At 37.0% G+C, this 26,069-nt stretch overlaps 1 protein-coding gene across 20 annotated transcripts in view; it reads right to left on the reverse strand.

Annotated features, from left to right (window-relative positions):
- Positions 1-26,069, reverse strand: part of MLLT10 (MLLT10 histone lysine methyltransferase DOT1L cofactor) — a 234,733-nt gene that overhangs the window by 13,776 nt on the left and 194,888 nt on the right. For all 20 annotated transcript variants that reach the window (XM_059183966.1, XM_059183958.1, XM_059183957.1 and 17 more), the window contains 4 exons: positions 17,022-17,200; positions 5,315-5,432; positions 3,905-3,977; positions 999-1,153 (listed from right to left, as the gene is read on the reverse strand). In XM_059183966.1, coding sequence (XP_059039949.1) covers positions 999-1,153; positions 3,905-3,977; positions 5,315-5,432; positions 17,022-17,200 — 525 coding nt within the window. The remainder of the gene's footprint in view (positions 1-998; positions 1,154-3,904; positions 3,978-5,314; positions 5,433-17,021; positions 17,201-26,069) is intronic.

Genomic DNA, 26,069 nt, shown 5'->3' on the forward strand with positions numbered 1-26,069 from the left:
GATCAAGCCCCACATTGGGCTCCATGTTCAGGGGGATTCCTGCTTATCCCTCTCACACTCCCCTGCTTGTGTTCCCTCTCTGTCTCTCTCTGTCAAATAAATAAATAAATAGGGGCGCTGGGTGGATCAGTGGGTTAAAGCCTCTGCCTTCGGCTCGGGTCGTGATCCCAGGGTCCTGGGATAGAGTCCCGCGTCAGGCTCTCTGCTCAGCGGGGAGCCTGCTTCCTCCTCTCTCTCTGCCTGCCTCTCTGCCTCCTTGTGATTCCTGTCTGTCAAATAAACAAATAAATCTTTAAAATAAATAAATAATTTTTTTTTTTTTTAAAGATTTTATTTATTTGAGAGAGACACAGTGAGAGAGAACATGAGAGAGGAGAAGGTCAGAGAGAGAAGCAGACTCCCCTTGGAGCTGGGAGCCGGATGCGGGACTCGATCCCGGGACTCTGGGATCATGACCTGAGCCGAAGGCAGTTGTCCAACCAACTGAGCCACCCAGGCGTCCCAATAAATAATTTTTTAAAAAAGTTTAAAAATTCATAAGAACAAAGTACCAATATTAAAATAATTCACAACAGTAAGAATAACCACTGAACAGATAAGTGCTTACTGTGAGCTAGGCAGTGCTCTTCACAGTTTTTATGCCCCAAAATATTATTTTTTAAAATAAAATAAAATATAATATTAAGTGGGTATTATGCCCATTTAATACCCCAAACAACACTGTGATATAGGTATATTATTATTCCCACTCTACAAATGGGAGATAACTTACACATTAGGAAACCTGCCCAAGATCCTAGCGTTAGTAACAGGTAAATATAAGACCAGTGGTAAAATTGTAGAATCTGTTCTATTAAAACACTACAGTACACTTTCTTGCCATATTATATAAAACACATCTCATAATTCCTCATCAACTACTACTGATGAAATGTGACAGCTCCATCTATCCATCTGTCTGTCCATCCATCTTTTAAAAACATGAAAAGAATACTTACTGTCACTGGGAGTACCCTGTTCTAATAAAAACTGCTGTCCTTCACTCCACTGCCTCTCCAAAAGCTGTTCTATGCTGGCTGCTACTGGAGGCAGATTTTCCAAACTGCTGTTGACTGGTTGATCATAGCGAATTTGTAAGCTGCTTACAGGAGATCTGTTGAAAATATTAATTCTCAGTTTAAACAGAAAGAGAGTGCGTTCACATTTCTCACCTTATGCTGACCCTTTCCCTGTAAAAAGTCTTTAAACTCCAGGCTGCCTACACTGAAGAATGATAAAACCATAATCCACCCTAAAATTGAGTAATTACCATTCTTCCTCCCCAAATTATAAAATCCGGGGAATAGCCAGCTATTCTCGGTAATTAAAAACCATTAGAAAATAAAAACAACCCCTCAGTAATCTCTGAAACAGGCTGTAAAAGAACCTGATATAGCTTTAGATAAAAGGGGGAAAGACAGTATTAGATAACGTGAAAATAAATAGCCAGAAGAAAGGAGTTCCACCATTCTGCTTTAATACACAAAATACCAAGAGTAACACTGTGCAATTATAATAATGTAGAAGGCATTTTATTTTATATCCAACAGAATCTCAAATATTAGTAAAAAGAAATTTTTAATAATATTGAAAAATTATAAAGTTATAAAGTCAAAGATACAGATTTTTCTAGTACTGACAGGATTAAGGAACATTAGCAAGATTAAAGTAATTTTTATTTGAACCCTCTATACAAATTTTTCTAAAATGCCTTGGATCTGTACTTCAAGTGGTAATAACTTAAGTCTTCCAAAACAAGTATTACTTATATTAAGATGAACGTGTCATGTTCTCTCATTCTTTTTTTGCTTTAAATTCGTAAATGTGGCCATTTCTGCTCTCCAGCCTCCATGCTAACACAGTACATTAGTAAAGGGCTTTAGGCTTTCCAGTGTGTTTCCACATAATTATCTCATATGATCTTTGTAACAGCCTCATGAGAAGTCAAAACCTGGTTATTGGTTCCATTTCCATATGAGGAAAACAGGATGGGGTTTTAGTGACTTGTGCAAAGATACACTGCTGGGTAGAGCAGGACGCAGCTCGGGTGTTCTAACAGCTCGCTAGTGTTCTGCCACTGCCTCAGTGTGCTTCTCTACTAAATCTCCTTCAACAACAAGTTAAACAAATGAGGTTTTTTCATTCCTCAAGTAAACATCACGTGCCCCATACAGTTAACCATCCCTCTCCAAATAGTACATTATACCAAGATAATTTAGGTTATTACCTTTCAGGCTGGTTTTTAAAGGGTAATATAAAGTTGGAAATATATGCTAAAAATAATTTGGTAAAATTTATTGCTTTAAAATGTTTTATCCATTTACCTAATGAAAAACTAAGAACTATGCGAAGCAAAATAACACTGAGGGATCTTGCAAAATTTCTGGGTGGCTTCTATGATATTTTAAGTTTAAGAGGGGAATACAGAAATGCTTCCTCCACTAAACATATGAGCAAAAGCCCATTAGTTTTCTTCTGTGAAAAGAAGAATAAAATAGTACAGAAATAATCATAGCATAAAATTATAGATTAGTCAGTTGATGTTAATCAGTGTGTACTTCAGATTCCGAGTTGGAAAAGAAGGAATATTTCATTTCCTCCAGAAATCAATTAGGAAAAATAATACTACTTTTAAGTCACTCAGGAATTTTACAGGAAAAGACACTACTGGATGTACCACTAGAAAATACCAAAATTAGAGGTTACTGAACCAATCTAATGATAAAGATGTTCCTTAAGACATTACCAATATATGAGCAACATAACAACAGATATTAATGGTATCCTTACATAAAAATCTTAATATTTAACAGACTTTTTGAGTTCCCACAGTTGAAAAATGCTCATTTCTCACAGCGGATAAAAGACTCTAGAATGGGCTTTTACCTCCTGTTCTCCATTCTCACCTAGTCTAACCATGTTTGAGGCAGAGTTTACAAAATTAAAGAGCAGAGAGAAAACAAACTAGAAGAAGGTATAGAAGTTGAAATTAGAAGACAATTAATAAAAAGAGAGTCACCACCAAAAGTTCCATTGTTTTCTAAAAACTGATACAATATTCCCTTCTGCCATACGCCCCACTGAGAACAGAAGATGTGGGGCACTTAGACTGTGCTCAGAGAAATTCAACCCTTCCCATAGAACTCTGGTAAGAATTCTGCTAACAGAATAACCTTACATACATTACGTAAGATACCTAAATTCTACCATAATAGTATTTACGGCCATTTCACAGAACAATGCAACAATCTATTATACTTAGATTCAAACAATTTTAGGAACTAGAGAGCTTTTTTTTCAAAAGTTTTTTTTCTTAGTAAACTCTACACCTAATTGGGACTCAAACTTACGACCCCAACATCAAGAGCTGAATGCTCTTCTGACTAAGCCAACCAGGTACCCCAAGAACAGAGGGATTTTTACAAACGAGCCCCAAGAACTAGGAACTAGAGATCAAAGGGTTAAGTGCATTGCCCACAACAGAGCTAAAACTGGAACCCAAAGTTGAAAGTCTTGAGTATTGTACCTTTAAGAGGTTTAATGACTACTTCATGACCAAAAAAGAATTAGCCAAATTAATGTAGTTAATATTACCAGCAACTAAATATACAAATGATAAAAGCAAGAGAGTTGAAACTCATTGGAAATCTAAGAAAAGGGATGTCTTCTTAAAAGCTTAGAAATCTAACCATGTATTTAATATTCAAATTAATTTAGAATCATTTTTCTTGACAGTCCAGACATGCTTCTTATCTACAGAATGCTTTTACAGCCTCACAAATGTACGCTCTGATACCAGATAAAGAAGTTCCCAAATCTCAAAATGTTTCCTTTGCCTATACTGGGCAGAGTAAATAATGCTTACCGTGGTGAGAGACTTCCTCGGGGTGAGCTTCCTCTGCCAACAAGGCTGCGGCTATTGTCTCCAAGATCTTGATCTGCAGTGTAAATATTTCATAGCTGATAAAGTGACTCTCGCTAGATAAGAGGTTTTAAGCTCTTGCCCTGATTTTTCCTAAAACATACATAAAACCTTTACCACTATCTTTGCAGTTACTACGAAAGTAGAAGATCTAGTATGTTGCTAGTTCAGAATTGCTGAACTGTGGCATGTAAGGCGTTGTCTCTACACGTTTTTGTGGGTGTAGAAGGCCATGGATTATGTTCCGTTCTTTCATTCCTTTCAATTTTACAGCACAGAAGCGTGGTATGCATTTGCAGTACCCTCCCCTCAGCCACTTTTAATTTCTACGGTTAAAGTAATGAATCACAGCTGTGGACAGCTAATCTGTATGCTTATCACAGCAAATCCTTATGCTTTGTATTTTTTAACACTTTGCATCCCAAGACAAGTCATAAAATGCATAATGTATTACACAGAGCCACACACCGTAACTAAAATTACATATATTATATGGACCCTCACACCAAGAATAAAACTGAACACCAAAAATTTAAGTTGATAAAAACAAGTAGGAATAGTCTGTACTTAAAAAGGAAAAAATTAATTTCTTCAAAATAATTCTCAGGTAACACCGAATTATCTCTGCTTGAAAAGTAACTTGTATTTCTCCTACAGTCCGTTCCTTCTAAAATCACCCTATCTGGCCTCTTTCAAGGTTGTCCTCCCCTTATTCTGAGGAAGGTAACCTCTGACCCTTAAAGGGTAAAGACATGACTGATCCATTCTTGGTGAACTGCTAAACCCATTCCCTTCCCCCAAACAGGCATGACTACTTGGACATGTCAACAAATCCTTAAGGATGGAATGAAACAAAGCAAATCCAGTGGCTCATTAAAACAGTACAAGAGGCAAATGCTACAAAATGTCAACTGGTAAAAATTCACAGGATTACTAAACACTGTAGAAATTCTCTAACAGGATTTTTTTTAACCAAGTTTGTGTAATGCAATTTCATGAATTATGCAAATAAAGGTTTAGGCTATTCACAGAAAAGCCTAGTGTTATGTTACTTTCATTGCACAGAACTGAGAACTGAACACATCAATCACAAAAGTCACAGGAGACATTGTTGCATTCCTGCCTGCTGATGGCTCTGCTTAAACATTTACATTTCAGACAGTAAAAAAGCACATCACTGTTTTGCAGCACAGCACACTATTTACTTCCAACTGTGGTGGGGGGCAGTGGGGGACCGGGTGCAGCACAATCCTGTATTTACCACACCTTTAGACTTTTCAAATAAAATGAGCCAATGGTGGGGGTGAAGGGAAATTATATTGGGGGAGAATTTAGAAATTTTTGAAAACCTACCTGTTTGATTGTTTTCAGACTGAACTATAAGAGCTGCCATTGATGAACTTGGATTTAATCTACTGCCATACATATGAGATGGTGCCTGACTAAGAGAAGATCCAGACAGTGTATTGGCCTAAATGAAAAGAATTACAAAGATAAATGAATTGTATTTGAAAATATCTTCATATTTTTCCTCTAATAGACCTAGTAACTATTTTTTCCAACCTAAGAATGTAAGCAAACATTCCTAACTTTCTGAAGAGCAGATTTCATTCTTGTTTTATCACTCCAACATTTCAATTTTTGAAGTCACATAATTCTAGATTAAAAGCATAAAGACTGGCACAAGGTTATTCTTGCTTTAATTTCAAAGTATCTAGTCACAAACAAAACTCAGTGGCATGGTTACCATGTGACCATATGACTAATTATTTAATCTTATTAAACCATTTACAAAATATGGGCAGGTAGACAACAGATGTCTAACAGTCTCTTACATCACAGGCTGGCGAAGGAGGTCAAAAGGTCCAATTTCTATTTTTAGTATTTTAACTACAAAGAGCAATATTTCCATTGCTTAACTCTGTCATTAGTAAAACCTGCACACTATTCTGTTACTTCCTATTTTGATAGACTTGGAAGCCTGCTGCTTTTTCTGTTTTGTTTTGTTTTTATTTTAAAAGAAAGCAAACAGGCATCACAAGTATGTTTTCTATACAATGCAGAGCTCAACGAATCACAGCTTTGCCCTGACCCCATATAAGGCACTGTCTTTTTGGCAGGAAGCCAGCTCCACTAACTGGAGAGCTGGTCCAAAGTTTGTAATTCATTCATGTTGCTAACCACAATTCTGAAGGCCTCTACTGGGACTTGTGCCAAACAAGTGAAAATGAACCCTTAAACAGATGAAGCTAAGGAGGCTGGCCAAAGTCTTGCGTAATCCAATGTAATAAAAATGCCTTCTTTGATGTGAATACTTTCTCCCACTTTCTAAGAATATTATAACCTTAAAATGTGGCATTTTGGGAGCAAAATCTCTTGTACACAAAATACTGTTTCTCAAAGAAAGTTATTATTAGCCTGAAATACTTTTCAGATTTAACAGAACCACAAATTTTTAAAGTAGACTTCGTATTCTTTTTCATGAATGAAATCAAACTTAAGTTTTATAAAAACGGAATCACTGTACAGTTATTTCAGAACAGAACTGTGGAAAATAATTTGCAAGGACTGAAGCACTTCTTATATAAAGAAGCTGAATAACAGCAAAACAAAAGACAGGGAACACTCCAACCTGTACAACTGCACACAGGAGACCAAGACAACGCAGTGCCTATAATGAGCAAAATAATACAGAAAATAAACTGTGTTTCTGGAAAGACTCAGACACTGACATTATACTTACTGGGCATGAAAACTGGACTTTACAATTCACAGAAATAGTCTGTGATGCAGAATCCTGCCCTTGTTTTCCATTGTTTGAAAGGGTGTATTTTCTAGTTCATTCTTTCATGTCTAAGTTTAATTGGTCAATTTTTGGTTTCATTTTTCCTCTTATTAAAGATGTGTATAGAAACTCAATAAGTTATTACTATAAAGTCTTGTTTAACTATCAATTAGCCCTCAGTAAAAGGTAAGGCACAATTTTAAACTCAAGATCACACTAGACATTTACCATGTATACAGTATAGCACACTAAAAAAGCATAGCATACTAAATTCATAAATGGAAATATACTTAAGATTTTTTTACATCTCCAGAAGTCAACTACCTGGAAATTTTGGCTACTCATTAAATAACCTAGGGTAAGAAAAATCACCAAACAGACAAACAGAAAGACCAGATGTTACCAGTCCCATGTGTAAACATCTCAGGTACCATGTACTTAAAAATATCCTTCTCAGAGCCAATTTGCTCTTACTCTAGATATAATTCTACAAAGATCAAGTAAGCATATAAAGATTGGAAGCAGAAAATTAATTAGAAAGGGGAAGAAAAGTCAGCTCTTGAGACATTTGTTGGCAACAGGAATCAACGTCTAACAATATGAGAGAGAAAAATACGGCCAAGAGTGAGAGCATATTCCAGAGTGCTGCTGAGGTGGTGCTCAAAGAACATGGAACGCTAAATGCCTTAGCATTTGTACCTTAGCCTTCTGACTCTCCTTTTTCATGCAGTCATCTATAATAGTTGAAACATAACTAATATTACACCAGTTGGACCACTTTTTTAGTTCCAATTATCAGTTTTATGAGCTGTCTTAGTCTCTTGATAAGAATCAAAAGATCCTACTCCTACTTTTTTCCTGAATAACACTTTTTCAGGAAGGGCTGTTTCTGCAAGGGCTTTATATTTATCCTTATTAGCTTCACATTTTTTGATGTAGTCTTTAAATTATCTTAGTTACTCTATTGTAAATTAGCCCACCATACTAAAAGATCAAAATGTGAAGCAGTACTACATAATAACCGATTTGCATAATGACTATCATCAAGAAGAAGATAAATCATCTTTAGCGTATTTCCAAAAAAAACGAAAGTCTGTATTTTATAAAGGTGCCAGGCAAAAATAAAATTAATAATAAAATAAAAACCTAAAATGGGAATACAGTCTTCATTATCCTAAATGGCCAATTACTCAAATTCCTGAATGAGTTAAAAATTATCTGGTAGTTTGTTTTTTAGAAATTATTGCATTTATTGAAACCAGAAACTTTGGAAAGAGGTTAAAAGTTATTAATTTTATCAGGTAGCATTTCATGGTGTAGTAAAACATTTAAAGCATTCTACATTAAAACTCAAGTCATTAACATCACTTTAACCGGTAACATGAGTTACTAAAGAATCCACAAATGTCTGACACTGCTTAGCCAATACTTCTGAAATGATGTTTATAATGTTTAATGTTGGGAGCCCATGATAACTCCGTTGTCACCTCAGGGCCACGACACCCCCATCAGTTCAGTGAAAAATTTACTGCAATGAAGAAGAGTACAGGAGAATGGGGTGGGGAGGGTGACTTACTGAGGAAAGCGTTAAGTGAAAGCACTAAGATTCTAGGGGATAGAAGGAATTCCATGTGAATCTAAAGAAACACTGGTTAAGAAGCATAGAGGTCACTGAAGGCTCTCATTGTAAGAGAAATCTGGAATAAAGGAAACAATATATACACATACTTCTTCCACAGCATACTTTGGAAATAAATTTTTAAAAGTGCACTGAAAGTCAATGACTAATACACCATAAGTAGGCTTCAGAAGACCTGGTATAAAAGATTCATTTTGCAGAGAAGTACCCACGTTAGGACGTTTTAATTTTATCTTGCCCAGGTAAGGAGAATGGCTACTAAGGGGGGCAGAGATCCTCCTTGAATCTCCTGGCACTATTAAGGAGATGAGTTGTTAACTCTGGGGAGACCGAGTGAAGGATATCCAGGATATATGTGAACACTACTACTTCTTCAACTTTTCTATATACGTCTATAATTTAAAGTAAGAACTTAAAACAACGAAAAAAAAGATTATGGGGCATCTAGGCAGCTCATTTGGTTAAGCATGTGACGTCAGCTCAGATCATGATCTCAGGGTCCTGGGATTGAGCCCCAAGTCAGGCTTCTAGCTCAGCGGGGAATCTGCTTCTCCCTCTGTCTTCCCCTGCTTATACTTTCTCAAATAAATAAAAATAAAATCTTAAAAACAAACCTGTTTCTTAATTGCATCCCACTAAAATTATATCATCTACTCAACACGTGAAAACAGGTGTTAGGCTGGATAAAGATAAAAATATTTAATAAATATTTTAAGTTCATATTGCCATAATAAACTTCGGCTTTAACTTCCAATATGTATCTTTGATGTTTTTGTTCCCTTCTCAAGATTAATAATTGAAAGAAACCACTTCCATTCAAAATGTTAAAAACAGGGGCACCTGGGTGGCTCAGTGGGTTAAAGCCTCTGCCTTCTGCTCAGGTCTATGATCCCAGGGTCCTGGGATTCAGCCCGGCATCAGGCTCTCCAGGCTCTCCGCTCAGCAGGGAGCCTGCTTTCCCCCCTACCTCTCTGCCTACTTGTGATCTCTGTCTGTCAAATAAATAAATAAAATCTTAAAAAAAAAAAAAAAAAGTTAAAAACAACACTTATTCTAATACTTCAGTAAAAGAGAACTATAATTATTTTACAAGATGGACCCAAAAGCAAGTAGATTAAGAATAAATTGAATAATTATTGTGGTAAATTTAAGCCACTTTGGGAGAAAAAAATGTTTAGGTGCCTGAGTCAAACAACCCTAAGCAAATTCAGAATAAATTATTATGCTAAAACACAATATATTTAAATTCAAAGCAAATCAAAGAAATGTAGTGTTTCCTAAGTAGATTCACAGACCATATTAAAATACTAGCAAGATTAAAATGACATTTCAGCTTTAAATTTCCCATTGATAATAGTTCATTCCTATATTCCAAATGTCTGCTTATGACCATACAAGCTTTTTTATTATTATCTTTGTATTATTTATTTGACACAGAGAGAGAGAGCACAAGTAGGCAGAGAGGCAGGCAGAGGGAGGAGGAAGCAGGCTCCCTACTGAGCAGAGAAGAGAGCCAGATGCGGGGCTCGATCCCAGGACCCTGAAACCATGACCTGAGCTGAAGGCAGAGGCTTATCCCACTGAGCCACCCAGGCGCCCCCATAGAGTTTTTAAAAGAACTCTAGTTGTAGAGTAACTCTGCCAAATTCCTAGGCATTTGGCCCCAGTTAGTTGTGGAGGGGAAAAGTTAGGCTAAAGCCAACTGAGTTGAGTATCAGACTTAAAAGTGGACATTTTCATTTAGGGTTTTTTCCCTTCCTAATGTTGGTAAAGAAAGAATAGTAAAGAATAAACAACAAAAATTAAGTTTGAGAGAAAAGAACCTATAAAAACTTCACCTCTGTAAAGTATCACAAATACATCATCTAGAGGTAGATATGAAACTTCATACCTACCTTCATACAGGAAGGGTTATAGCAAGCATTTTTTTTTTTCTTAAAGATTTAATTTACTTGACAGAGAGCGAGAGATCACAACTAGGCAGAGAGGCAGGCAGAGAGAGAGGGGGAAGCAAGTTCACTGATGAGCAGAGAGCCCGATTCAGGGCTTGATGTGGGAGGCTTGATCCCAGGACACTAAGATCATGATGCTCGCTGAAGGCAGACACTTAACCGACTGAGCCACCCAGGCGTCCTTATAGCAAGCATTTTTTTTTTTAAGATTTTATTTATTTATTTGACAGAGATCACAAGTAGGCAGAGAGGCAGGCAGAGAAAGGGGGAAGCAGGCTCCCTGCTGAGTAGAGAGCCCAATGCAGGGCTCGATCCCTGGATCCTGGGATCATGACCTGAGCCGAAGGCAGGGGCAACCCACTGTGCCACCCAGGCGCCCCTCGCAAGCATTTTTTAAATGCACAGTTAACCGGTCAATAAACACTGAAGTCAATCAAACTCTAAAACACAGGAGAGGTGGGGCGCCTGGGTGGCTCAGTGGGTTAAAGCCTCTGCCTTCAGCTCAGGTCATGATCCCGGGGTTCTGGGATCGAGCCCCACATCGGGCTCTCTGCTCAGCGGGGAGCCGGCTTCCTCCTCTCTGCCTGCTTCTCTGCCTGCTTGTGATCTCTGTCTGTCAAATAAGTAAATAAAATCTTAAAAAAAAAAAAATTTAAAAAAAAAAAAAAAAACCACAGGAGAGGTACTTCAGGCATTCCAATCCTGACTAATGACTTAAAAATACATTCTTGGGGCGCCTGGGTGGCTCAGTGGTTAAGCCGCTGCCTTCGGCTCAGGTCATGATCTCAGGGTCCTGGATCGAGTCCCGCATCAGGCTCTCTCTCTCAGCAGGGAGCCTGCTTCCTCCTCTCTCTCTCTGCCTGCCTTTCTGCCTACTTGTGATTTCTCTCTGTCAAATAAATAAATAAAATCTTTTAAAAAAAAAAAAAATAAAAATAAAAATACATTCTTCCAAAATCTTGTCAGACTCACTAAACCAAGTATTACTTTAAAAAATTTTTAGTTTCAGGGGTACCTGAATGGCTCAGTGGGTTAAAGCCTCTGCCTTCAGCTCAGGTCATGATTCCAGGGTCCTGGGATCGAGCCCCCTATCAGGCTCTCTGATCAACAGAAAGCTTGCTTCCCTTCCTCTCTGCCTTTCTGCCTACTCGTGATTTCTGTCTGTCAAATAAATAAATAAAATCTTAAAAAAAAAATTTCAGTTTCATATACATTCTTAGAAGAGAAAACTTTTCATCATAACTATAGCTGCCATAAATCAACCTTTCTCACCTTGGGCAAGGTGCTAGCCCTCTCTGTCTTCAATTTCCATAGGTAAAAATGGAACTAATAATAGCACCTATCTCATAAAAATACCATAAGAATTAACTGAGCTAGTATATATGGCTTATAAAGAATTCTTTCTACATGGTAAGCATTCATATTTTAGCTTATTTTAAAAATTATTTTCATATGCTATTATGACTTCCATATTTTCCATCAACCTTATTAGAGAATATCATCTATTGATTATATTAACAAAGCTATATTTCAAAGATTAAAACCTACTTCCTTAAGAAAAACTAGATAGTATAAATGTCTCATTATGCAATGATATTTTAATCTATGTATTCTATAACAACATAGCAATATTGAAAATATAATGTAGGGATTCAAATATTTTAATGATAATTTATATATTTTTTCAAATTGCAAGTACAACTGGACTAGAAAAGTTTCCAGGAAAAATTAGAGAACAATGGAAAGTTTCATATATTCTCCAACTCAATTCAAACTTTGCATTATGAAACATATTCTGATAACAGACCCCATTTCTGTGTCAGCTCCCACCAGTAAGGCTTTAATACTCAGCGTGTGATGAGAGATGAAACCAAGTGTGAACAACTTTCAGGTCCCATGAGTAGGCGGACTGTTAAAGCTGTCAGGTTCAATTGCATCATTCCACATTATTCAATGCCCCAAACTGCTCCCTAATTGTTAGGAGCTTAACGTATTCAAAACCATTGTTTAGGCTAATGCTGAAATGCTTCACAATTGAGTTTCTATAAAGTAGTGGGAGGGATTAAATTGTTGTTAAACCATCACTGAACACTCATGATTGGACAACAGGACTGTATAGAATAACCAACCAATTCTAAGCAGGTTTCCTAATTGGTTAATACCTAATCAATATATCACCCATCTTTTGCAGAAAAAATTAAGGCCCCAGGGCCAAATCAGCTATTGAAATAACTTAAGAACTAGAAAGACCTCAGGCAAAAGCTGAGCCTAAAATGGCTAAAATTCACATATCTATGTTAACATGGAATTATATATTTTAACAGAAAAATTTTTAATACTATTTTTAGTAAGCAAAGTGCTTCTGTACAATTTATCTCATTGGTAAACAGGCTGTTTCTGTAACAGCTAAAACTGAGTCCTATAATAACTTCAACATCAGTATAATAACTATTAAACCCAAAGTACTTTATGGTCTACAAAGTACTTACTCTCATTTAAACTTTGTAACATAGTGGTCTTCATAGCAGGTAGGACAGGTATTTGAAGTATTTGGTTTTACACACGAAAAACACTGACACCCACAAATTGAAAAGACCTGCCTACAGTCACAGTAGTAAGCAGCAAAGCTCCTGGGAAACAAGATTTCTGACTCAAATTTCTATTTAGCATTGTGTCACACAAATGGACACAGTAAAATTCCTGACAATGTTTTTCAAAGAGAAGGACATCATTGGGATATTCATTTTTATGGTAATGATTAGTAGACCAGAGATCAGACTCCAGAGTCAGACTTCCTTGTTTCCAAACTTAGTTTCATCACCACTTACTTACTAGACAAGTGATGTTGCATAGTTACTTAACCTCTTGATCACCCAACAGTAAGTGACTTTACAAAGCACTTATACAAACTTATTTTGCTCAGAATGTTAATGTCCTTAAAATTAAAAGTCATTATGAAATTACTTAAAACACAAAAGATGAAACTTTCATTCTGACCAATCAAGTCAGAGATCCTCTGAAGTCAGGTCCATCTACCTGGGAAACTGAACCATTTTCTCCAACAGAATGGAAGTGCAGACATCATCCAAAAGGAAATTGAGGACTACTCCATCTAAGACAACTCCCAACAGGCACACACCCCAAAGTTATCATGCTGGAAAATGAAGTAGTCAAAGCTGACTGAAGTAAAAGTTTCATAGAAAAGTGCAAAACATTAGTCATTAACTGTACATTAAAAATACTTGAGCATCTGCAATTACTAAATACACATAAATTTTTAAAGTTCCTTCATTTATTTTTAAATTTATTTTTCATAATAGTAACACAGAGTAAACAAGGAAGCAGATTACCTACATGAAGACTGTACCTAAAAGCAAAACACAGAATGCAGAAAATAATGTAACACACTTTTTCACTACATTCAGTTTTAAATTCTTCTATTAAGGGAATCATCTTTCAAACAAAAGCACTTGAAATTTCCCAAAAGACAAATGGAATTAATGTAGAACTAGGAGACAGAGTGGAACTTGAAAGGCAAAATGAAAAATTAGTGACACACCTACAAAAACTAATTTATACCTCTAACTATGATGCAAGGGCAGAGCACATCATTAAAAAAACAAAACAAAACAAAACAAAACCACATGGACAGTAGTTCTATCTTCTAATAATGTTAAGAAACTATTACCTCTATTGCTGTTACCTGTGAAAGAATAATTATTCTAAAAACAAATATATCTAATAAAACAAAAGGACATAACACTGAAGAATATAAAACTAGGTCATCAAGCATTTTTTTAAAGTTTTTTGTTTGTTTGTTTGTTTGTTTGTTTTCAAAATTAGGGCTGCGAAGCATCAATTTTTTTCCCTACAATTTTACATATGTCTCCTTTTTCCCCCATTAAAAGCACAATTCTGTTCTCAGTTTTTAATTTCTATTAAGCTCTCCCTGATCTTAACTCCCTGACCACTTTCCAGGGAACAATTCTTAAGACAGCAAATAAGCCAAACAAGAGGCCTGTCTATCTTACTTAAAAAACCCAGGGCAGAAAGATCAAGAATGACCTCTGGATTTTCATCCTGCTGGCACCAAGCCAATCACTAAAAACTACTACTTTTGCAAAGTTTTTTGGGGAAGTAAGGGAGACAAAACATTATTCAAATTTAACATTTCGATTCTCTGATTTATGTTTTTTAAAATATTTGCTTGCCGGTGCGATGTTTTTCTTAATAACTGTAACAAGACTTCTATAATTACATTTTAAATACTGGTAATTTAAATTAACCCACTTATAGCACTGCTAATCAACTACCTATAAAGAAACCCTAAAGAAGAGGCTACCATTTGATTACCTAAACACAATGACTTGTGCAATTTGAAAACAAACAGGACCTATATGAAAGTTAAACAGAAATAAACTTGTCATTTTGAAGAGAAGATTCAGTTACCAAGTACATCACAATTTTAAGAATCCTATCTAAACATTCATTCTATTCTAAATATTTTTGTATCATTCCTTTTGCACATTGCCTAGAAAATTCACATTTTGCACGTTCAATACCAATACTATTGTCTCAGGCAGCTAAATTGAAGTAGTTCTGCACTCAGTTCAACTGAGAGGTCAACGTGCCTCAGTTGCCTGGAGACTGATGGTTGCTACAGCAGCGCCAGATAAGCCAGGCTAAATAAGCTTCAGCTTGAAGGCAGAAAGCATTTACTGCTAGACAGAATCATAGATGCAGTTGTCTCAGCATGCAGCATTTGAGTCTAACTAGATGATCATATTCATAAGAGACCCGTCTTACTGAAACATGGAAAGACGATAAACAGTAAGGATTTTAATTGGACTGAATCCTGGATTACTTGCAACTATGATTTCTTTGTTCTTCAGTTGAGTCATATGTTAAGTGGAATTTTCCCTCTAGCTATAAATTTCTCTTTACCACCACTTCCCCCATCTACCTCCCTAATGCCAACCCCCAAAACCACAAACATAATGAATGAGAAGAAATGAGATTTTTGCTTAATTCAGCCTGGAATTAACCAGAGAGTAATTAAAACAGACTTTTATAAAGAAAGAAAGAAAAATGCACACTGAAAATGTTCATGTGAGACTTTGTCCAAGGATAGAAAGCTATCAACAGCATATGGCTACACTTAATTAAAAGAGATAAAACTATTTGCAAGAACCATTCTCTCATTTATCCTTTCACCCTCTCTAACCCCACACCCCTGGCATGCTGGCTCCCTCACCAAGGCTAGTGAAATGAGCTACAAAAAATTCTTCTAAATTAGTCAAACTCCCCTTATTCAGGTTGAGAGGTTCACCACATAGTTAACTTTCATTTTCAAACATGATACCACTAATCAAGCCATTGGTTTTCTATGCCGAACTGTCTGTTGTTTATTCCAATACCTAAACTAATTATAATGGTGACTGTTTGCACTGCACCATTACATATTTAAAAATAACTAATGCTATGCTTTGATGTAAAGCTTACAGAAAATACTAGGAAGTGTATATATGTTCTAAAGGCTTATACAATGCAAATCATGAACACATACATAAAGTATAAATTTACAGCAACTTACAACCTATTTAACTAATTGTAATTACATATTTGTCTTTGTTATAAATTTCTCCTGGGGTACCTGAGTGGCTAAGTCAGTTAAGCATCTGACTCTGGATTTCAGCTCAGGTCATGATCTCATGGGAGATGGAGACCCGACCTCCACCACCGCCCCCCCCACCCCCCACCCCCACAGGCTCTGTGCTCAGAGTGGAGTTTGCCTGTCTCTCTCCCTCCCACTGTTTGCATGCTCCCTCCCTCTCTCTCTCTAAAATAAATTTAAGTAAATAAAATCTTAAAAATTTTCTCCAAGCACTAAGATGGTTATTACTGGAGCTTTGGATAAAATTAAAGTAAAATTATAAGGAATTCTAAACAAATAAAAAATACATACTTAAGGAATTTTAAATTATTACCTTTGGCAAAGTGTGTGTGTGTGTGTGTGTGTGTGTGTGTGTGTGTCTGCAAGCACGCAGCTCTGCCTATTTACTGTCCTATTTGTATAATGCAAGATTACGATTTTTCTGAAAGGACTCTTGCTTTTAAAGGATTCCTGAAGACTAGTAACTTTACATATCTAAAGTAAAGGAAAGGGATAAATGCACAATAAGCACAGTCACTTATTTACAATATTTATGTACATTCTTTCTCTCCCACTAGGAGGAAAACAATACAATACTTAAAGGAATCAATCACTCTTTATCCCATTATTCTCTAATGCCAGTTTTTAAAAAATAATGCTATTTCTGTGATTTTTAAAATTGTAAAAGGAATGTTTAAAACCACAGAAGTCCAAAACTGGATCATATTTACTAAGTCCTAAAGATTTTATTTCTAAGTAATTTCTATACCCAATTTGGGGCTCAAACCCACAACCCTGAGATTAAGAGTCACATGCTCTACAATGAGCCAACCAGTCACCCCACTAAGTCCTACTTTTTAAAAAGAATGAAAGTTTGCACCAAATTACTAATTTACATGTCACAACAAATGGAGGTAGTTCATAAATTCCTACAGAAAGCCCTATTCAATTTCTTTCTTCTCCAATCAAATTCACTTTTAGAAAACGACAGATCCGCCTATAGGTTACTTCATAACATTTTAACAACTTACCTGAGTTGTAGCAACAGCAGGGGCTGCAGATGACACTGCTGATGGGGAGAGAGCTCCCACTTGCTGCAAATGCCCAGAAGACTGCTGAGGTAAATGAGAACTGGAGACAGGAGTACTAGATCCTGAGCCCGATACTACATTTGGAAATGATACTGCTACATCATTGCTGTTATAAATACCTGCAAGAAAAAAAAATCATTTAAACATTTTAAAACTTAGCCGCCAAATCTGTCATAGACACATAATAGTAATCATTAAGTCAGAATACCCATATTTCCTCCCTCCCCTCAATGATAAATTTTATTGGCAGTCATAAATAATGTATCAATAACTAAATGACTAAATACTGACTTGTCACAAAACACTTTTTTAAAAGAACCTAAGTCATTTTTTGTAACAAAAATGGCTTTGCTAATAGACTGGGATCACATCAAGAGCGCCTTATAAAAAATAACAGTAAGAGTTTTAGGAATTCCTAAAGGCAAAGAAATATTTCCTAAATGGGAGAATGACACAATTAGAGTTGTGTTAAAATCACCTGATAAGCTTTTCAAAATGCAGATACTGGAGCCCCAGAACTCATGATTAAGAAGGTCTGAAAGGGGAAGAGTCTGTTTCAGAAAGGTCACCCAGGTTACAATGTAGAAAATAAAATGGAATAGAACTATACTTGAGATTCAAAGACCAGTAAGTAGATTCTAAAGATATTCCGAAGGTAAAATGAACAGACTTAATGACTGAATGGGGTGGATGAGTAGGGGTAGGGATGGAGGAGCACGGAGGATTAAGAGACAATGACAACATGGACTACTAGGTAGTGGTAACATTCACTACCAGGAACTCAAGAAAAGAGGATGGAAGGCTTGAAAGTTATTTTCAGAGGCACCATGGAGTTACAAGCAAGAAAGAAATGGAGAAAAGAGTGAAAGAATTCACTCTGAAAAGTGGATGGGAAGAGGAAGAACAGAGATGATAAATAAAAGTTAAGAGGAAAAAGGAGTTACCCCTACCCCCAAAAAAGCATCTGTTGTTGTTGTTGTTTTTTAATAAAGATGGGCGGCAATGCTCACATGCTCCACAGAGGAGAAGCTCTTTGAGGATAAAAGTGAGAGATGGGAAGATCTAGAGACCAGTAGGGTTCTCAATCAGGGATGATCCTGTTCCACTGAGACATGTGACAATGTCTGAAGACATTTTTAGTTGTCAAAACTAAGGGGCACAACTGACACACAACAGTAGAGGCCTGGGATGATGCTAAACATCTTAAAATACACATGACAGCTCCTCACAACTAAGAATTATCTGGTTCATAGTGTCAATAGTGTGGAAACTGAGAAATCTTGATACAAACCACGGCTCCTGGGAGGGTAGGAGACAGTAAGATCCTAAGAACTCAACATTGTAACAAGAGGAAAGCAAGAAAAACATGAAGCTAAGTGGGTTGCGATAAAAAATAATAATAAAGTTTGAGAAACCATAGCCCTTGAAGGCAACAATAATTCTTTGTTAATAGTATAATTTACTTTGTTCTAAACAACATAAATGTTATTGATTCATAATAAAATCAGCCATAATCTCCAAACAAGGAAATAAAGGAACTGGGACACTTTTAAAGGCCTTACAAATAATTGAGGGTCGTAAGATCCTTTTTATATCTGTAATTTCTCAAGAAAAAAAAAGAAAATTTATTCATTCAATACATGTATCCATTCTGCAAACATCTGAGAGCTTACTGTTCATCAGACATTACTCTAAGCCCTGGAGATACAAAGCCATTCAAGATATGTGGTCTCTGCCTTCAAGAAGCTTAGTGGAAAGAAAAAAAAAGAAGAAGAAGAAGCTTAGTGGAAAAGACAATTACAAAAGACTGTGAAAAGTGATAGGATAGAGATATCCTTAGCGGCCCCCAAGCACATAAAAAGGGGTATCTAACCCAGACCTGGGGTGAGAGGATGAGGGTCAAAAAACTTACTGGACAAGATGGAAGCCTTTTAAATTAATTTCTAAAGGAGCTATAGAACTGAGGTGAAGGGTGGTTTGAGAAAGAAATATAAGAACCTGTAAATACCATCTGTAGCTCACACAAGAATGAGGCTAAAAAATAAGCAGGAATCAGATCAAGAACATTAAAAACCAAAACATTAAAAATTTAGAGACAACTGGGGCGCCTGGGTGGCTCAGTGGGTTAAGCCGCTGCCTTCGGCTCAGGTCATGATCTCAGGGTCCTGGGATCGAGTCCCGCATCGGGCTCTCTGCGCAGCGGGGAGCCTGCTTCCCTCTCTCTCTCTCTGCCTGCCTCTCCAACTACTTGTGATTTCTCTCTGTCAAATAAATAAATAAAATCTTAAAAAAAAAAAAAAATTTAGAGACAACAGGAAGCCACTGAAGGATTGTAAACAGAAGCTTCATGTGCTCATATTGATGTTTAAGCAAGACAAGGCTGAGACTAAATTGGGGAGAGCCTTCATCAGAGACTAAGAAAGCTGCTGAAGGGTTGCTATAATAATACTGATGCACAAAAACAGAGATTAAACTAAAGTAACAGTAGTCAAGGGATATTCTAAAAGCAAAGTTCATAGGACTGGTACCTAATAGGACCTGAAGAATAAATACGAAAGAAGAGTCAAGGATGACTCTTAAGTACCAGCAGGTGGGACTGGTAACACCACTCACTGAAGCAGGCAGAGCCACAGGAGCATCTAATATTTGGTTACTATATGTAGTACACTTACTACACTAGCCCCTGTAAATGTATGTGATAGTGTAATAGGCCAATGTGGTAAACGTCACTCCCATTTTACACAAGAGAAAACAGAAGTTTAAAGAAAAATTCTGCTTAGTGACCTAGTAGATGGTGGAATTTATCTACTAAATATTCATATTCACAGCTACTGAAACCACTTCCCTAACAGAAGTTTGAAGTTCAGGTCACTCATCATGGTCTTTGAGATACCTGTGGAAAACAGAATTCAGAACTGCAGAACACAGTCTAGAACGGAACAGGATCAGCCTGAAACTCAGCAGAAAAAGCAGGTGTGGAGATACAAATCCAGGAGGCAGAAGAATAGTAAAGTTAGCATACGTAAACATGAAAACTCAAAAAGACTTTCTGTTGGCCTGCCCTGTGTTTGAAACCTTAAACTAGTTCATATTTTGAAACACCAGAACTCTGTATTTTTAAAAAAATTAATTTAGAAATATTTTTTAAAGATTTATTTCTTTGAGAGAGTTCACAAGCACAAGAGTTGGGGGAGGAGCAGAGAGAGAGAGAAAAAGCTCTCAAGCAGACTCCCCCTGAGCACACTGAGTGCAGAGCCCTATGTGGGGCTTGATCTCATGAGCCTGAGATGAAGAGTCAGGTGGTTGACCGACTAAGCCACCCTGATGCCCCAAGACATAGTATTTAAAAGTGAATTCTAGGGGCGTCTCGATGGCTCACTGGGTTAAAGCCTCTGCCTTTCAGCTCAGGTCATGATCTCAGGGTCCTGGGATCAAGCCTCGCATTGGGCTCTCTGCTCACATTGGGCTCTCTGCTCGGCGGGGAGCCTGCTTCCCTCTCTCTCTCTGCCTGCCTTTCTGACTACTTGTTCTCTCTCTCTGTCAAATAAATAAAAAATCTTAAAAAAAAAAAAAAAAAAAAGTGAGGCGCCTGGGTGGCTCAGTCATTAAGCGTCTGCCTTTGGCTCAGGTCATGATCCCAGGGTTCTGGGATCGAGCCCCACACATCGGGCTCCCTGCTCAGCAGGAAGCTTGCTACTCCCTTTCCCACTCCACCTGCTTGTGTTCCCTCTCTCGCTGTGTCTACCAAATAAATAAATAAAATCTTAAAAAAAAAAAAAAAGTGAATTCTTATTTCTCCTGAAAAACTGAAGTTCTATCAATACTGGATGCTACATTCTGAAAGAGCAACAATCTGCTGGAGCTCTGGCCACGGCATAGGTTCTTTAATCCACCAGAGTCCTGTCATTATTCTTCACCTCTCCGCTCATTTATGTTAGATATCTAGCCCCTGTAAATGTGTGATGTACAACTCCTGATGCGGAAGCTAGTCAAAACCAAGGAATGGTAAAATGAGATCACCCAGGGGAAGTTTTCAGCATGATCAAGAGGACCAAACACAGAATCCTACAGAATGTTACCACTTAAAGACAGACCACAAAAAACAAAATAAAGAGAACTTAAGAGAATTTTAGAAACCACTTAGAGAATTTGAAAAGAACAGGTCAAATAATTCCATTGGTTATTCTAGGTCAGGCCATAAAAGGAGAGTTATTTTTTTTTTTAAGATTTATTTATTTATTTATTTGACAGAGAGAGATCACAAGTAGGCAGAGAGAGAGAGAGAGAGGAGGAGGCAGGCTCCCTGCTGAGCAGCGAGCCCGATGCGGGACTTGATCCCAGGACCCTGAGATCATGACCTGAGCCGAAGGCAGCAGCTTAACCCACTGAGCCACCCAGGCGCCCTAAAAGGAGAGTTATTAAATGAGACAATGAACCTTGGCAAGATGAACTCACTTAAGAAGTTCAGCTGTGAAGGACAGAAAAGAGACAGCATGTAAATGAGTATAAATAAGTATTTACAGACCTTATATTCCAAAGGATGGACATACACTGAAAAAAATTTTTTTAAAAGTTCATTACTTCATATTTCTTTCAATAAATACATGTGGAGAGCCTTACTGTTAAAAAAAAAAAAAAGCACTGAAGATAAAGAAGAACAGAAAGGAATTCTACTTTCAAAGAACTAATAGTCTCACAGCAGAGCTAGTAAGTATTCATAAGCTACTATGATACAGGATGGCAATACTGGTACCATAAGGACACATGCCATGAAGGACAACTGAAGTTCAGAGGAAGAGACTAGGGTGGAGGCGTTCCAGAGAGCAACACCTGAACTCAGCTTCTGCAGCAAACTACTGTGAAAGGTAGACTGCTAACAATCTAATTTTTTAGTGGTGGAGCACATAGATGGAATCTCCAACTCTTAAAACTAAAAGTCAGCTGGAGACAGCACACTGGGGCCAGGGGAGGGTGCGGGGAGGACCACCGGTGTAAGTTTTTGACAGAATGTGATCTTTATCAAACTACTTAAGCTTTCTGAGCCTCCATATTTTTCTAAAAGTGAGTAGTAGCTACCTTATAGGGTTTTCTTTGAGAATGTCCATGTAAAGGCTCTAGCAGTGCCTCATACACAGTAAGTTTCCATAATGGCAGCCATAGCTACTTCAGAGTTATTGCTCTAATTAAAATTTTATCTTTAGGTCAGGAATGTATAGTTTTATAATTATCAGGTCCTCTAATGTCCCTAATACTCTTTCAAAACTGAAAATACCATTGCCACATTTAGTAATATATATTAAAGTGTAATAGTGAAAAGCAAAAAACCATGGTGAATGAGGACCTCCAATCTCTAAACTTATTTTTATACTGCTGTAGAGCGTAAAGAGGAAACTGAACAGCTAAATGTGCAGTGTGGTGATTACACTTTGAAACTCTGGAACTCCCGTTACTACTATAAAAAGAACAAATAAAATTTTCGTTTCCTATTAAGGCAGGGCAGTATAAATACCTAAATCTTTTTGAAGATGATGATCACTGACTCTCCTAAACTCCCTCATACTTCAGGGTATGACTGGTACAGCATGAAAAAATGCTTTAGTAAGACCTCTAGATCTTTACTCAAAAGATAAATAATCCTCCTTGGATTGTTCTGTACCTGTTTTCTATTTAACTTACTCTATTTCCATCTTCCACCAGTTAATTACCTTAATCCAAATCATGGTGACATTCACTGACTTAAACAGAACTGAATTCTGTAATGCATAAACTCTAGGAAAATACCCAAAATTCATTTGTTCAGGACAGAGAGGAGAAGCAAAGATATAGAATGATTCAGAGAATGGTAATGATGTACTGATTCGCCCATCCATTCAACCAACCGATATTTACTGTGTGTCTACTAGAAGACTGGCACTATGCTAGGAGCAGGGAATAAAGCTGGGAACAAGACAGACAAGATCTCTGTTCTCCAAGAATTTACAAGTTAATCAGGGAGGCAAACATTAAAACAAACACATAACTATAAATTGTAATAAGTACTATGATTGAAGGCAGAGAGAACCACTAGTAACAAATCAAGAAGCAGAAAATATCTGTCTGAAAAAATGATACGTAAGCCAAGACCTAAAGTTTAGACAGGCAGGTGTTACGTGAACAGAGTAAAGTAGAAAAGCTTGTCCAAAAATCAATGAAATAGAGAAGAAAAAATAGGTAATACAGGTAAAGCATAGTGGAGAGAGTGGTAGAACAAACTGGAGAGAAGGGAAGGAACAGCCATGGAGAGGTGTTGCGAATGTAAACTAAGTCAATGGAAAGACACCAAATGCAAATATAGCATGACAGTTTTTTTTTAGAAGATCATCCCTCTAACTGCTATGCCGTAATGAACTGAAAAGAGGAAGAGTGGAAACAAAAAGGTCATTCAGAAGGCTATTCTACAATCTAGGTGAAAGATGACAACCCTCAGGACTAAGGCAGTAGTGTGATGGAAAAGCTTGGAGAAAGACGGATCTGAAGTGCATCTAGAGGTCAGATGAACCTAACTTGATGATAAGCTACATTACGTAGATAAAGAAAAATAATACTATACTATACTATACTAAAATATTATAAATGAATCGGGTAGTAATTAGAAGTGCCATTTACTGAGGTGGTGAAAAGTGGAACAAAGTGCATTTTTGCTTGTAAAAGAGAAAAACGTCAGCCTAGGACTAAGTCCTGAAGACCCTCAACATTTCAAGGATGGTTAGCGTGGAAAAAGAATCTGCAAAGAAAACTGAGATCAGGGGCGCGTGGGTGCCTCAGTGGGTTAAAGCCTTTGCCTTCGGCTCAGGTCATGATACCAAGGTTCTGGGATCGAGCCCCACATCGGGCTATCTGCTCAGCAGGGAGCCTGCTTCCTCCTCTCTCTCTCTCTCTGCCTCTCTGCCTACTTGTGATCTCTGTCTGTCAAATAAATAAATAAAATCTTTAAAAATAAATAAATAAAGGGGCGCCTGGGTGGCTCAGTGGGTAAAGCCGCTGCCTTCGGCTCAGGTCATGATCTCAGGGTCCTGGGATCGAGTCCTGCATCGGGCTCTCTGCTCAGCAGGGAGCCTGCTTCCTTCTCTCTCTCTCTCTGCCTGCCTCTCAGTGTACTTGTAATTTCTCTCTGTCAAATAAATAAATAAAGTCTTTTTAAAAATAATTAATTAATAAATAAATTAATTGATTAAAAGGAAAAAAAAGGAAACTGAGATCACTGAGGTAAGAAAACCAGAGAAGACAATCTAAAGAAAGGGCATATCAACTGCATCAAATGATGCTGAAAGACTAGTTCAGACACAGAATGAAAATAGATTTGGAAACATGGAGACAAATGATGATTTTAGGAAGAACAGTATATCGAATAGACATAGCCAAGAAAACACTGTTGAGACCTAAGCTTTTATTAGTGTGCCATGGCAATTACATAAAAACAGTATACTAGACAGGAGTATACATGACCAGTGACCTAACTGTTAGTGGTCACCAACCAGAGTTCCCACTTCCCAATTTCAAACTGCCTGGGAGGCCAAATCAGTACTGTACCAAGTTGTCTATTCAGCAGTGAACCACAGTAAATGAATGGGATAAGTCCTGAGGAATATTTAACCTAGTAAATGACTAAACTTGTTAAGCTATCCCTAACCCCATCCTAGGACTGCATATTCTTTTCTGGAGGTTAATATGGTGTGAAAGTAGTTAAAAATCCAAAACCTGTTGCCTCATGCAAATAATCTCTCTGAACCTCATCTACAAAGGGAGGATGGCACCAATGATTTCACAGGGCTGGTGCAAGGATTAACTAATTCATGTAAAACACATACTACTGTTATTAATCTCTTACTACATATTAAGTGTTTGATAAATAGTAACCATATTACAAAATATAAAGGAGGAATACCTATTAATGTTAAAAGAAGTAAACAGAATAATACATACAACAATAGAAAGATTCCGTTGTTAATGTTGCCTTAATTTCCTTTTCCTTTGGTGACTAATAAATAACAGGATTATTCTGCCTTTCCCTTTCTAGATTGTGTAATATGTGTCTATATTGATTAACACATTCATTATTCAAAGAGGCTAAATAAAATTTAGAAAAAGTTAGAGCTTTCTCTCCAAAGACTCTTGGCCAACTTGATGGAATATAGGTGCTCCTCAATCTCTTTCGGCAAGCATTAACCATTTCTTAGGCTGCTCTTATTTTTATAGATATGAACAATTCTACATTGTTTCTTTTGACTTTACCTACAAAAATAATACATACTAATTATTAAAAATCTTAAATAGATGGTAAAGTAGGGGGGAAAAACCATCCACAAACTCTGCTGACATTTTTATGTATCCTCAAACTTCTGGGTATATAGTTTATGGTTTTGTTTAGCTTTATATAGCTGCCTATATATTAAAATTTTTTAAGCCTTTTATACTTAACATGCTTTCCTATTTCAGTATGAAATCTTTAAAAAAAGGTTTTGGGGCGCCTGGGTGGCTCAGTGGGTTAAAGCCTCTGCCTTCGGCTCAGGTCATGATCCCGGAGTCCTGGGATCGAGCCCCACATCGGGCTCTCTGCTTGGCGGAGAGCTTGCTTCCTCCTCTCTCTCTGCCCGCCTCTCTGCCTACTTGTGATCTCTGTCTGTCAAATAAATAAATAAACAAAATCTTAAAAAAAAAAAAAAAAAATGTTTTTAAATGTTATTTTGACATAATCAATTGAATATTGCATAGCTGACTCTGGTTTACAGTATTCTACAAATATTTATGCCTAATATACCCAGACAAAATACTAGATGAAGATATTACCAAAAAAAAAAAAAAAAAATAGGTATCCATCCTTTCATTTACGGTTCTTAAAGCGAAGGATCCAGACATTAAATAATCAGACAAATATTATGCTATGCTGGAAAAGTAGAATGTATTGAGTATAAGGGGTAGCTTAATTAAGATTAGCAGACCAGGGGACGC

This window comes from Mustela lutreola, chromosome 8 (assembly GCF_030435805.1).
Source record: "Mustela lutreola isolate mMusLut2 chromosome 8, mMusLut2.pri, whole genome shotgun sequence".
Classification (NCBI taxonomy): Eukaryota; Metazoa; Chordata; class Mammalia; order Carnivora; family Mustelidae; genus Mustela; species Mustela lutreola.